Source organism: Dipteris shenzhenensis, chromosome 12 (assembly GCF_047967505.1).
Source record: "Dipteris shenzhenensis isolate YYH24624 ecotype China chromosome 12, Dip_SZ_1.0, whole genome shotgun sequence".
In the NCBI taxonomy this organism is placed as follows: domain Eukaryota; kingdom Viridiplantae; phylum Streptophyta; class Polypodiopsida; order Gleicheniales; family Dipteridaceae; genus Dipteris; species Dipteris shenzhenensis.
Window position 1 is genome coordinate 15,706,030 of NC_141607.1, and position 14,841 is coordinate 15,720,870.

At 39.5% G+C, this 14,841-nt stretch overlaps 1 protein-coding gene across 1 annotated transcript in view; it reads right to left on the minus strand.

The window, feature by feature from the left end:
* Positions 1 to 8,411: 8,411 nt before the first annotated feature.
* LOC147895877 (transcription coactivator) overlaps positions 8,412 to 14,841 on the minus strand; it is a 33,819-nt gene continuing 27,389 nt past the window's right edge. The window contains exons 6-10 of the mRNA XM_087382761.1: positions 12,027 to 12,093; positions 11,885 to 11,929; positions 10,147 to 11,637; positions 9,828 to 10,044; positions 8,412 to 9,457 (exon numbers count right to left, since the gene is read on the minus strand). Coding sequence (XP_087238887.1) covers positions 8,846 to 9,457; positions 9,828 to 10,044; positions 10,147 to 11,637; positions 11,885 to 11,929; positions 12,027 to 12,093 — 2,432 coding nt within the window. The 3' untranslated portion in view covers positions 8,412 to 8,845. The remainder of the gene's footprint in view (positions 9,458 to 9,827; positions 10,045 to 10,146; positions 11,638 to 11,884; positions 11,930 to 12,026; positions 12,094 to 14,841) is intronic.

Here is a 14,841-nt window from a genome sequence, read left to right on the forward strand (position 1 = left end):
TTTAAGAAGGAAATAGAATATTTAGGCCTCATCAACAAACATGGAATTCAGGTTGATCCAACCAAGGTGAAAGTTATAAAGGAATGGCCTATAACCTACGAATGTACATGAACTAAGATCTTTCCTTGGTTTATGTAGCTATTATAAGACGTTCATCTTGAATTTCTATAATATTGCATCACCACTTACAGATCTTCTTAAGAAGCAATCAATGCATTGGGGTGACAGACATTCAAATGCCTTTGAGAATCTCAAGGTTGCTTTAATATCTAGCCCTGTGTTAGTCTTGCTGGATTTTGATAAGCTTTCTTTGTCATATGTAAAGATGCTAGTGGTACATCCATTAGAGCTATACTAATGCAACAGGGACATCCCATAGCCTTTGAGCATTGAAAATTTGAGTGCTCAACTCAAGTATAACACATTGAGAAGAAACTATTAGCCATCGTTCATGCTTTGATGTTATGGAGAAATTATCTTTATGGATTCGACTTCAAGGTAAAGATAGATCATCAAAGTATTATGCATTTTTTTTCCCAACCAATAGTTTCACCTTAGCAAATCAAGTGGGCTGAATATCTTCAAGGGTTTGGACAGCCTGAGTTAGAATATCTTTGTAAGACTATAATAAATCCAATCCTACAATTTCAAGTTTTTGTTATTCTAATAGTTTGTCTCAAATTATCTTCCTTGCTTAGTTTTCTTAGAAATTTTGTGTCAATATTGCATAAAATTAGCTCCAGAAAGATGAGATTCTTAATTTGTGTGTGAGACAGAGAGGTGATGTACCTTGTATCCTACACTGATGCCACATGAAGTAGTAGTTTCAGCCTCAGGATAGTGAGCTTCACACACGAACAAAGTCTAGAAAAGGAAGGTGTGGGTATCTTCAATGACATATAGAAGCTCCACAGAGGACTTGAGATTTGCATCAAGGATGTGAAAGGCCAGTCATAACTTGTAGAAAAGATTTAAAACAACAAGGGTTGGCATGAAACTCCATAAGAGAGTATGAGGGCTATTGAGGGCCAATCGATAGTCATTGATATTAAAAGAGAGGAAAGAAAAATCTCACACAAGAGTTGGTAAAATATCCAAGCAACAATTAGAGGAAGCATGGCTATGGATAGCTAAACAAAGCATGGTGAAGAAACTCAATCAGCGAAGAACCCATGACAAGCACCAAAAAAGGTCTAGAAGAGTGAAGGGAAGATAGAAAAAAGAATATTTCAAGAGCTCATAGATGAGCAATTATGGCAAGAGATTGAGTGAAATGTGGTAATCAAGTTTGCTTGAAGAGCTTGAAGCAAGTGTCCTAGAAATAACCTACATTGGCATTCGGAACAAGCCATGACTCGAAAGAAATCTTAGAGGACATAGATGACACACTCAAGCATTGGTGCTATGTATGGAGGTCCAAGACAGCTTAGAGAAATAGCACCAATCAAAGACAACAAGAAGCTTAGAAGCAAGCTTGAAGTGGAAAAGCCCATTTGGAGAAGACACTCTCCTTGGAATAATGCACATCATAATATTGGTACATGACAATATAACATACTCCTTCACCATTGGGGTTAACAATGTGGTGTTGGCCTGTTGGTTCCATGATTGTGGCATAATAGGTTGGGGCCTCGATTCCCTCCTATTGGTGTAAAAAGACTTAATAGAACTTGTGCAAGGAGCTTTACAAAGGGCCCCATGCACCAGCCCTTTCGTCGACAAGTGGTAATAAAGAAGGCCAAGTTAGCAAAAAGGAATCCCACATAGGGACACATTGTAGTTATATGTGGAACTTGTGTTTCAACAATGGAAAATGGTGCCATGTTACATCCATAGCTAAACAAAGTTATCTAGTACCCATGGTCTCTTGGTGCTGGGCGAGTCAAGAGGTTAGGATGATCAATCCTAACTATAATGATATCTAGAAGGAGTTCTAGAAGGTAATGAGGCCTATTTGTTAATTATAGTCGTGGATCATGGTTGCATATTAAATGATTCAAATCATCATGGCAGACTTGGGGTGGAGAGAGCAACATGTTATACACAATAAAGGCTAGTTGAAGATTGGCAGCCTCATGTGTAGAGTATTTAACAAGGTTGTGCGAGCTTCGAGCAGAGAGGCTAGAGTTGCAGGATGACCAATCTTGGAAACAACTTGGCATTACATGACAACACAGTTGGCTTACTTTTAGATCTTCTCTTTCTTTCTTTGTATTAGTTTTTCCTTTTTGAAGAAATAGTGAAGTTCTCTTTGAGAAACTTTATAATATTCTAAATATGAAGAATAGACCTCGCATGAAAAATACATTTATGTCTCTAGAGTGAAGAATTGAACAATCAAGAACCTCACCAAGATGATTTGGAGATGAAGAAGAAGAGAATATCGCAATGGTGGAACTCAGAGTGAAGGTTCACCTATTGAAAGACATGATTACTTTTGTGAACATAAATGTTCAATTAAGATGTGCCTACGATACCTCTTTTGCTCCAAGATGTTTGGCAAGGAAGAAAAGGAGAATCATGTGGGTCATGTGAAATTAAAACATTCAATTAATTATATCATTGAATGAACCATGACCATGAGCATAAGTAATGTGTTGCACCCATAAGAAAAGTACATGAGATGACACAAAAGAAAAAGTGAATGGCAATTTAAAAAAAGAAATGGCAAAATGTAGAAAAATATTGATCATACCATGTAATAAGTAATGTGTAATTCACCCACTCCATCCACCATGGATTTAGTAAACTCTTTCATAGCTACATTATACAGATCTACTTCCTCATTGTCTATGAAAGGATTTCTCAAGATCATTGTTGAGTTATCTAATGCTTTCCAAACATGTACTCTTAATTTTCTCACATCATGGGGTCAACTTCCAACTTTATGGTATTCATATCACACTTTCCAAAACCTCCAATGCATATTTAATTGATTTTTACCATGATTGAAAGAAATCCTTCGTGCCTTTGAACTCCCCATGGACATTTTACTAGAAGGACTTCCTGATTTTTTTTCGAGTTCTATGCCTTTACAAAACTTCACATCTCCTCCATGTAATCCTATGGTAATCAAAGATTATTCAACCCCTACAATACATGATGCAATTCTCTCTTTAGGTTTCATGCTCTGTATATGCACATCTTGTAATTTATCGATCCATAAAGACATCCTTGATGCATACATCACATGCAAATAAAGTAACTTATCGATAAGGTGCATGCTAACATGCAATACACAAATATTTGCTATTTCTAATGGGATTCAATGAATCATACAATACACATAAATTGGAAGTATGGACATTATGTAGGGCTACAAATCATTCTTTACACTCAAACCTATTTCCTGCCATCAATCATCGCAAAACAATTTCGGCTACTTATGATGATACATGCAAAGGTGCACTTTATTGTTCTGCCGCTTCCCACAGGGTGTGCCTCAACCTTTGCTTTGTTGTCATTCCCAGGCTTAGTGGTTCTATTTTCATCCTCCTCCTTCGGATAAGTTGGTGTTTAGGATTTAATCTTTCATTCAATCTCTGCTCTTCTTCTACCCTGCCAACCCCTACTCCTTTGCATTCTCAGCCCACATAACTTTCAATGTATTAGTCGACATAGGTTTCAAATCTAGAATAGTAGAGTCCACATAATCAATATAGGTTTCTAACCACTTGCTTGATTATTCATCCTTGTCTTGGAACTTTGAGGATCTCCAACACCCTTGAATTCTAATCTTCTCCTAAGCATTATCATTCACAGCTGCTTCTAGTGCATGGGAACCTCACAACTCCTACCTATTGCACCTCATGAGGATTAAATATCCAAATCTCCATGCTACAGAATCATCTGGAATGTTGGATACATTACACAACGTAGCCCAACCCATCAATGTATGCTAGCTAGTTTTGATTCTTTTTCTATTAAAGGAGTAATTTGAAGATTGACATGTTGAAGGACCAATGGATAATCAAGAAAATATTATCTCTACCCAAGGCAGGCACATGCATCAACAATACTTTTTACATCAACGCCTAATGAGGTGATATAACTATAAAGTTTTTCCCATTTCTTATTTACATTTCATATGCTCAATTGCATTTGATCCCAATATTGGTTTCACGTCCACTAGTAGCCATTCGATGGTCTTTGAGAAAATCAACCACACTGTGTACTATTGCACACCTTGCATTCTCTTTATCCAAGGCACGTACATCAACGATAATTTTTGCATCTACAACACCCTTTAACAAAGTGATTTTCATGAAACTTCTCCCTGCTTCCTGGTTATAGTTGATGTGTTCACTTGCATTTGATCATCTTCCCTTCATGTTCTTGAATCAAGATAGTATTCTCTTTACCCAAGGCACATGCATCCACAATACTTTCTGCATCAACACCTGATGAGGTGGTTTTTCTAGAAAAAAATTACATTTCTTATTCACATTTGATATGCTCAATTGTATTTGATTATTGGTTTCACTTCCACTAGCCAATTGATGATCTTTGAAAGAATTAACTACATTGTGTACTAATGCGAACCTACATTCTTTGATCCAAGGCATCTCCATCAACGATACTTTTCACCTCTACAACACCATCTAAGGAGATGATTTTCCTAGAAACTTTTCCTCACTTCTTGCTTACAGTCAATGTGTTCACTTTCATTTGATCATCAGGTTCTTAATGTGGATACATATGCTTTGTGTAAAGAGAATATTATCGTGATTTGGGAACATGAAGGGAAGCCTTTGTCCAAAGCACCTGATGACGAAACTACTGATCAAATGCAAGTGAACAAATCAACTGTAAGCAAGAAATTGGGAAAAATATCTAGCAAAATCACTTTATTAGAGGTTGTTGTGGATACAAAAAGTATCGTTGATGCATGTGCATTGGATAAAGACAATGTAGAGTGTGCAACAATGTACAGTGTGGGGTGATTCTCTAAAAGATCATCAAATGGGTAGTGGAAGTGAAACCAATAGTCTAATGCAATTGAGTGTATCAAATGCAAATAAGAAATGGAAAAAATTTTACAGAAAAATCACCTCTTCAGTTGTCGGTGCAAAAATTATTGTGGATGCATGTGCCTTGGGCAAAGAGAATACCGTCATGATTCAAGAACATGAATGGAAGCCTTTGTACAATGGTAGTCCAAGTAATGCCCCATTCCCTTGCTTTCACAGCCAGTCAAGCCTCAATGGCTATCTAGTTTTTGTTCAAGAGCGTGTTCAACAACATTTAAAATGATCCAACCATGCCTCCGACAATTAGCCAGTCATCCATGCCTTCCTTTGCATGGATGTGATTGCATTGCATCGCACTTTTTCACACTCATGCACTACATTTTTTTCCCTTGAAATTTTAATAGCTCACAAGAGAAAACCCTTTTCCATTTTATGTGTCATGAGTTTGCATGCATACTTCGAGTCTCCTGGGCCAGGTTGCATCCCCTTGCCTTCAAACTCGTGCCCTCCTATCTCATCTGCATTCCATAGGTTGCTCAAGACATAGTGATGCATAATCTAGAGGAAATGTAAATTGCCATGGAAGCTCTTCAAAAAATTTCGGTGAGATGGATGGCATGGGATTTATACATTGCATAATCACATGGAGTTTTGCGTTATTATGCAATGTAAAAGAGATGAACATGAGGAAAATTGCTATAAAAAATAGCATTCTAGGGTTTTTGTTCACCTATTTTTCACTATCAATAAAATGAAGCATAATGCCAATAACTTGTGCTACAAATTTTGCATTATAAGTAGTGGTTTATTTGTCATCAATAATGCAATAATTATACATGATACACTAGTTGGTGGCAATTTCTCAAACTATCCACTTCCAATCTATAAACCCTTGCATTCCTGTCCGGTTCCACCTGCTTAAGTTTATGTTGCTCTCTTTTTCCCACCATTATTTCCTACACACAAGGAGCATGAAGTTTAAACCCCCACAAGAATTGCTTCTTTGAACTGACTCTCCTCATATGTAAATGATTGTTGCCTAAAGGATGGATCGACACGCATCACTTCTAAACCAAACTTATAATGCCTCCAACAACACCCTCAAGGAGTTTGGAACAAGAATTTTGTACTATAGTGCCTCTTAGATCAAATCAAGAATACTTGACATCCACCAATAATGCTCTTGGTATAAGCATCCTCTGTCTAACAAGAGTTGACATAACACTAACGTCTAGCAATAGTTGACATGAGCACCAATAGTGCTCTTAGTATAAGCATCCTAAGGCTTGACATAACACTAACATTAAATATTAGATACTTGTCCCAATTTGAGTAGTATTTGAAATTCCCTATCTTGGTTGATACGTTGCAACTCTAAAACAGAGGCTCTAGCTTCTTGGGATTGAATCCAATCCCACTTCATGAATGAAGTAGAATTTTTAATAGATTCACAACAAGTCTCCATGTAAATGCCTCTTGGGATAAGACTTGATTAAACCTGAGTATCATATATCAAAATCTACAACACCCTATTAAAAGAAACAAATGTGTCACAATAGTTTCCCTGGCAAATCATGTAAAGCAAAGAATTGGCAAGGATGTTTTTTAAAATATCACCATTCACACATCACATATTTTCAATAAATCTAGTATTACCATTGGTGAGAGGCTTTACACTACACATGTTTTTATCACTAATGGTGGAAAACAATAAATATTTTTAAAAATAAATGGGCCATTACTAGTGGTGAAATTTTTTGTTCATTATCATGTCAATGTAACAACATTTGTTGATTAATGGAAGTAGCATAAAGCAATGCCATATAACAAAAAATCATTATCATTGGAAAAAAACCGATTCTTCAACCACATGAGAGGTCCATTTGGAATCCCTCTTCCTATAACGTCCCCAAGAGCTCATCCACTTTCAATTTCAACCTTTGCAAAAGTACCCCATGAACAACCTTGTGCATCTTGAAGCACCACTCAAGAATGCATGACTCCTCTTCAAACATAGTTTATACAAGTGGAGCTCTACACTTCATGCAAGTCCTCCCTTAAATACAAGCAACAAATGTCATTAGGATGCACCTCCCCAAACACACTAGGCAAGGAGGCTAAAGGAGATGACAGGTGGCTCACAAAATTTTTAGAAAGCCTTCGATTTGGGGTTTTGGGTAAAGAGTATTGAAGTGATGTGGTGTAAGGGCCCTTGACTACTCTAAAGGGGCTTTGGACTTAGCAATGTAGAGTAGTTGAGATTCCGTAGTCTAATGTAGAAGAGAATTCAAGCATATAAATTCTCCTCTCCTAAGGGATGCTCTTACAATAGCATCACTTGCTATCACAAAGCTCAATGTAAGGTGACTCATGTCAAGGGCTCACTCATACTACATTTGGAGGGGAAATGAAAGGGAGGCATCTCAAGAGTGCGCAAAAGCTTCTTACACAATTGCAAGGGACGATGAGGAGTAACTTTTTAAGGAAGTGGAAAGTTACCGTCAACCATCTCCAATAACTAATTGCAAGTTCCAAAGACAATTTGCAAGAGCACTAAGCACTAATTTAGAACACCTTTAGGAGGTGCACAACATGGAGAATAAACTATTGCAACTCAAGAAGATGGGGGCACGACAACTTTGGAAGAGAAACCCCATTGGCCAACTACATATAAGCACACATGAGGACAAATAATACCCACAAACATACCTCCATCATCAAGATGCCAAGAACCACAGGTGAACAAGGTATTGAAAACACAAATGGCAACATTTACACAAAATTACCTTGACGCTAATTAAACCTTTAATAGTATTCATGACACCGTAGGCATAGCCAAGGGAATTTGAACCCACAAGCTAACCAACCTGCCCCTATTGAGGGAGGAGAAAGATAAGCCATGTTGGAGGGGATGAGAGAGAGAGAGAGTGTGTGTGTGTACTACAAGCTGGTAACGAAAAAAAGCAAGGTGGTGATACCATATCCTACTATCTGTGACTAGTAAAGTGATTGCATTTTATGCTTTACTAAATATTTTCATCTTTAATGTTTACATGAGTTCTTATAGCCTATAATGTCCAAAAGTCTTCAAACAAGATCCTCCATTTCATGTTAAGTGGAAAGAACAAAGATCAAAAGGGAAGAGGAGAATGATGAAAAGAGAGGGGCAATTAGCGTTAAGGGAGCCTCTTGTCATACATTTGAAATACGTCCTGTCATAAATTTGATCATGCCCACCAAGGCTAAATGTGACCTAAATGTTTACTAAGTCCTTATATTAACCCTAAATGAACTCTCGATGAGCATACTGACAACACCATCAAGCAAAGTGCATTTTGGAAAACAACACATCATCTTGACCAAAAAATACAAACAAAGATGAAAGAATGACAAAAACCTGAAGAATCCCATAAAATAATTTCAAAGAAATTTGGGAAGGTAGTGCTAAAAAGGTTGCTCTATGGCTCATCCATTACATTCTCTTTTAATGAAACAGGAGCACAAATGTGTGCTCTGACATCATGTCTCCTCCAATCACTTGACAGACCATGGTAGACTATGTTAACAGTTTTTACGTACAGATCACATAAGCTTTGTTCAACTCTCAAAGGAGACGTTTTCCTTTATGATTATTTGCTAGGCATGCTCTCTCAATTGCCAAGGAAAAGATTTCCTTCACGAATCAACCCAGAACCTCACTTGCAGCAGAAAATAATGGCATTGAAGGGTTGCTAACAGATTGAACATTGTGTGAGGTCTGCCTGAAACTGAGATAACCGGCTTTTGCATTACCTCTAGCCCAAGCAATGCTGGCTTTGAAAAGCCATGAGAATAAGTAACTTTTTCACATCTGCCATGTCAAAAACTTCCTACATTCACAAAGCTTTTTTCCGCTTTCCATTTCCGCGTCGGGATTGCGGTTTTGTGCATTGCACACAAAACCAATCTTCAGCAGGAACTTCTTCAAGGGGAGGTGTGCAACAATCTATATGCATAGCGACTCCACACCCTCGTCCATTATCATCACCACACAAAAGCATGACATCCTCTCTGTCCATTTTACCACATACTGAACAGGTAATCTCTTCACTTGAGCAGAAGTCAACAGGTATCACTTCAACTGCCTTTGCAAGAGGTCCCTTACATGGCTTTTCTACTTTTACTGTGTTAGTTATTACACTGAATTCACCTGTTGTATTCTGAATCCTGGATTGGAGCCGCTGCAAAACACCACTAACAGCAAAGCTCGTATCATATAAAGCATACCTCTCAATAGGCGAACTTGGTTTGCATACAAACTCAACCAAGAAATCTGCTGTCACACAAGCCAGTCCATGCTTTACAAACTCTTGGACCCAGTGGTCCTCCTTAGGAGTTTCAGGATTTATGATCACGAGGTCAACCCTAGAAGCAATGAAACGAGTGTAAGGTGGAGAGGTTGCCAAAACATCGCCCCCACCAGCCTTTATGGCACGTTTCAAAGTGTCCTGCAGTGTGCCATTATGATTCAGGAAATTTAGGTGCATATATATCAACATAATGTGTTAAATCACAGCATGCGAGACACATGCAAAAAGATATTGGAAACAAAAATTTCTGCTGTAAAATAACATGTAAGCTGTGGAGATCTATGAACCTAGTGAAGCCATTACTGTTAGTTGTTTCCAATGCCCTACTCTTTGGGAAACAGATATAAGATCACGACGGAAAGACGACCATTCTAGAAAGGTGCAAAAAAGAAATTAGAAAAACATCCATTGCCATAAGATATGCAGGTTCCGGAAGTAATATAAACAAAATGAAGACACTAGTCTTGTTTCCAATGCCCTCCTCTTCATGATATAGAAATAAGATTACCAGGGAAGGTATAATACACTCTCCATAGATAAGGATGCGCAAGCCTTCAAGAGCACGATGTCCTGTGCTTTCGTGCAATGTCCGCCACTTTCTTGGAGCTTCAAAGCTGATGGAACAATCATCATTCATTCCAGGACCATGCCACTCATAGTCCTCTTCATCTAGGAAATCCTTGGCATCATCGCTTGCTTTCAAATAATCTGCTTTAAGTATCCACCTGAACAAAGCATATCAACATATGCAGCTGGAGTGGGTACACATGCAGCCATGAAAATGACTAAATTTCCAACCATTTCAAAAAATGGAAGAAAGATTTCACCTTCCAGCTGCAGCTGCTGCAAAGAATTTTTCAGTACGACGGAGAGGACCAGCTACTATAAAGTGAGTTGTTTGATGAGACCACTGATGAGAATCCCGACAAAGCCTCCCTCCAAGCCTCTTTATAATAGCTTGAAGAGACTTCCTTTCTTCTTGACGCCCACTTATTGCAAACCACATGTTGTTTGATCTCTTTTGAAGCACTTTAGACAAAGCATTCACCTTATGTTCAACTGCATTCTTGGCTAGCAGAACACCACCAGGAGAAGGAGCATGCCTCTCATCTCTGTCTTGATTTAATTGCTTTCCTTCTTTTAGATTAGATGAATCCAAATGGTCCATCAGTGTAGTGTTCTGACCTTTATCCACAGCAGCAAGCTTATCAAAGGTTGCACTCTCTAGATCAGCACCTGGCAAATTGGAAATCACAGTGCCCAGTTCCTCTGTGTTGTCTGGCCCTTTACAATCATCTTTCTGGTCCGAAACTCCCCGTTGGTGATGTTTAAATGTATTTGCTTCAGCGGCTTTTTCAAAGAATCCTTTGTCCTTGTTACAGGAGTTTCTTTTTTTTTGTGAAACCTTGTTACAGGAGTTTCCCCCATCCTGTTTCTTATCTCCTACTTCCAATGAGCTCACACTCCTTGAATCTCTTGCCCCCTCACAGTTCATGTGTTCCTCAGAAGATTGTTGCAAGTCTTGCTCTATGGGCTTTAAAGGGCTTACTTTTTTACACTTAGGACTACAATTGGTCCACTTCTTGTCTCTGCCATTAGAGCTGGGGGAAATGCCTCCTGTGGTCTCTGAACTTCTGTTTACATTTAAAACGTCATCCTCAATCTTTACCACACTCTGATCTTTACTTGCTCTTCCTGAGGCTCCGTTAGCATCTTCTGCTACTGTAGTGGCTGTCACCACAATTTCAGAAACAGAAAACTCAGGTTTCATCAAGGTTTCTTTCCCCATTATTGAGGTTTGCTGAACTTCGCCTGAGATAATGTCAGATTTTTCTTTCAAAGCCTTAGGATCTGAAGGCATGTTGTTAAATCCACTTATCTTCCCAGATGTATTGGCTGCCCCAGTCATACAAGGCAAAGTTTCAGAAACAGAAATCTGAGGTTTCATCAAGGTTTCTTTCTCCATTATTGAGGTTTGCTCAACTTCCCCTGCGATAATGTCAGATTTTGCTTTCAAAGCCCTTGGATCTGAACGCATGTTATCAAATCCACATATCTTTCCAGATTCATTGACTGCCCCAGTCATACAGGGCAACCTTTCCTCATAGAAATTGGAAAAAGAAGGTATATCTGTGACGACTACCTTTTTCCCAGGAGCTTCATTACAAGCAGGTGAACCTACGACAGCTGCCTTCTGCCTAGCAGCTTCATGGCATGCAGCACCCAGCCCTTCAGGAAAACTGGAACTGACTTTAGTACTTCCACCATCCTCTTCTGAATCCTCTGCCTCAGCTTCTAACAGCTCCAGTTCAAAGCTACTGAAAAAGGTTAAAACCAAATTCAATGCAAAAACTAAATATAAAGACATAAAATTACTCACAAAAATATCTTCAAACAAAGTAAGCTCAATGGCAGAGGAAAATGAACTGTCCTTATAAAATGTTGCATTTCTGGTTTATCAAAATAACTGGGTTCTCCCCCATTGTTGATATTTTTTAAATTGGGCAGCATTACTTCCCTTATTGACAGTTAAAGAACATGGTAGATGGGACCGATGAAGTTGACCTCTTCAAGTAATTATCTTCTGGTAGTAAAGCCCATTCCTTCAAGCTGCACATATAACACACAAGACAATAAAGCAAGGAACGATTTAGAATCGAGCTTGTTCCAAAAACACTTTTCTTATTATTTCTAAAGCTTCTCTTACCAATCTTCAAGCCAACGATGATTCACCAATTTAAGCCCAAGTTGTTTAGCCAGGCGGTATTTCTCCCCTGCAGTCAACCTCATAGTGAGAATTCGACATGACTCGCAAACTTACGAAAGATTGAAATTGAAAACACACACATAAACACATGTAAACACACACACCCATGAATTCATCAAGAGAACAGGTTCATTGCAAAATAGAGAAAGCCTCTTGTTTTGTAAAGCACAATGTTCAAGGACGAACTTATCAAATGCATTATATTCCACTTAGCCAGGCTGAAAGTACAGAAAAATAAGAGCTGCTCTCAAGGAATGTCTCTCTATCTTCGTGGAAGATGAGAGCTGCTTCCCTGATTACCCGTAGCCTCCCCCCTTGCCTTCCTTCTGCCTCCACCCACCTTCCTCACCCTTCACTTCACTCCTAAGATGCTGTAAGGACCTGTACGGAAGCCCATACACCAGGCTCCACTCTGCCCTCCTACTGCTTTACACACCTCCCATCGCCTCATTCTTTTCCTCTTGCCTTCATTTTGCCTCCAATTCCTGCCCTACCCATCCCTTCCGCCTCATACCTGCTGTGTGAACCTGTACAGCAGGCCATACAACAACCCTGTAAAGCAAACCAGGTCCTCCACCATCTCTTTCAAGTCCTCCGCCTGCCTAGCCCTCGCCTATTTCTCTCCTTTCTATTCCTGCCGCATCCCTAACTCTCTGTTCCCTTCCCGCCTCATCCCTGCCTCGCCTTCCCCTTTCTGTAGCCTTTGCCCTTCTCCTAAGGTCCTTCAGTACGTTTTGAGAGACAAATGAATCCTTGCAGCTCGTACTGGTTGCAAAAAGAGGTAATCATCAATAACCTTCCAACAAGCACTGAATAGCTGTTTTTATGATTGGGAACAATGATGGGTTCTAAAAAGAAAAGAGACACAAAGGTAGTAAGTGTTGAAGATGTTTGCTCTTCTTCGTACACATGAAAATGATTTGCATCCTGTGTTAAACTTACACCCTTCACACATGGCCCTCCATTATGCTCTATCGTTTCCTTTTGGAGATGATGGTTGGTACCCAAAATTGCTACTAGATACCACACATAGCTCTTGTCGCTCACGTGCAAGCAATAATGTATCACAAATGCAATGCAACAAGGCTACAAGTTCTTCTTCATGGTTTGATTGGCAATGGCCTCATCTTCAGCCTATCTTGTCCCACCTACTTCATCAGCCATGAGAAAATACATTTACGACTTGCAGCAGCTCAGAAAGGATGTCGAAGTAGAGAGTGTCATCTCCCAAGGATCAGATGTTTGCATCCCTTCATCCTAGCCTCTCGATACACTTTTCTTGCGAAAAAAAAAGACCTCTCGATGCACCTATCAGACATCCAATTTTTTGGCAGAGGGTAGCCGTCCTTAAAAGATTTTCTCCATCCTTTCCCCTTGGGATTTGACCCAGCAAAAGAACACAAGAAGGTTACCTCTCTTTTCATTTGTTTTCTTGGACTTCCTCAAATCTATCACTAACTTCTTCCCACCATTGGAGCTACTTTTGAAGTGGTCATAGAGGTCTGTCCTTTTCCTACACTGCCTACTTCAGTAGCAACAGATTATGCAGCGTTGGTGATGCACTCTCAAAAGAGATGCAAGACTTTGTTGGAAGGACGAGCAATTTTTCCCAAAAGACTGGTTTATGTGTGGAGGTGGTTACAAAATCATGTATGTTCGGATGTGAGAACCAAAGAGGGGCCTATATGCAATTTCCGAGACCAAATACATCGCCTATACAGCATATCGCCCTCAGGCAAATGGCCAATGTGAGATTGCACTTAGGCAGTGAAGGGCACCAAGAGGTATTACGCTAAATGGCTTGACTGGTCAAGCATTTATCTAGATTGAGATGAGCCAAGATGAGCCCATTTGAGGCATCTACGCTATGCCCTTCATGTGCCCTCAGATGTCCATTGAAATTGTAAAAGCCAAATTGATCAACATGCTAAATTTGAGAGGGGGTGGAGGGACTTGGAGGAAGTAGAGACAGGGAGGGCTGAATGGATGAAACACTAGAGGGAGGAAAAAAAAGTGATGTGAAGGAAGAAAGGGCCACAAGTGGTGCAAAAGAGACTATTGAGGGGATGGGAAGGGACATGAGAGAAGAGGCTGTGAAGTGGCAGCAACAACTTAATGAATGAAGTGAAGCTTTCCACTATACAAAGTTCCAACATGTATGTGAGCTGGGGGCCACCGTGATATATGTGAATAGCCATCTTTCAAGTGTGCTCTAAAAATTATCATTGAAAAGCTGGGCGAAGTCATAGGGGGTAGGAGTTAACAAAGCGTTCAAGGCAAGCCGATATCAAGGTTGGGAGCAAGGTAGATACAACAAAGCGATATAGAACTAAAAAGACTCCATTATCAAAACTATGGATAATTTCATAGCAATTATGGCCTCTTCTCTTGTAGATGCAAATTTGAGAAATAAAGTTAGCTCGGGAGACTGTTTGTGATGTGTGCGAAGACAAAGGTAGGTGGAGACCATTGCAAGAGTGAGTTTATGACGGGAACCACGAATTACAATGTGCCCCTATTATATCAGCCCCTTTTGAGGAGGAACATATTCACATTCTCCATGATCAGAGACAAAGGATGATGATTTGTCAAGATTAAGAGACATTGCAATGGTGCTATCAGCAGCAAGTGACCAAAGATGTTGGTTTGTGCACACAGTGAGATGGTTTGAGTGACTGGGGTTACATATGGATAGACTTCCTCCCTTCCAATACAGCATTGATGCGCCATTTTCCCCACTCCAGTATCATGAGAT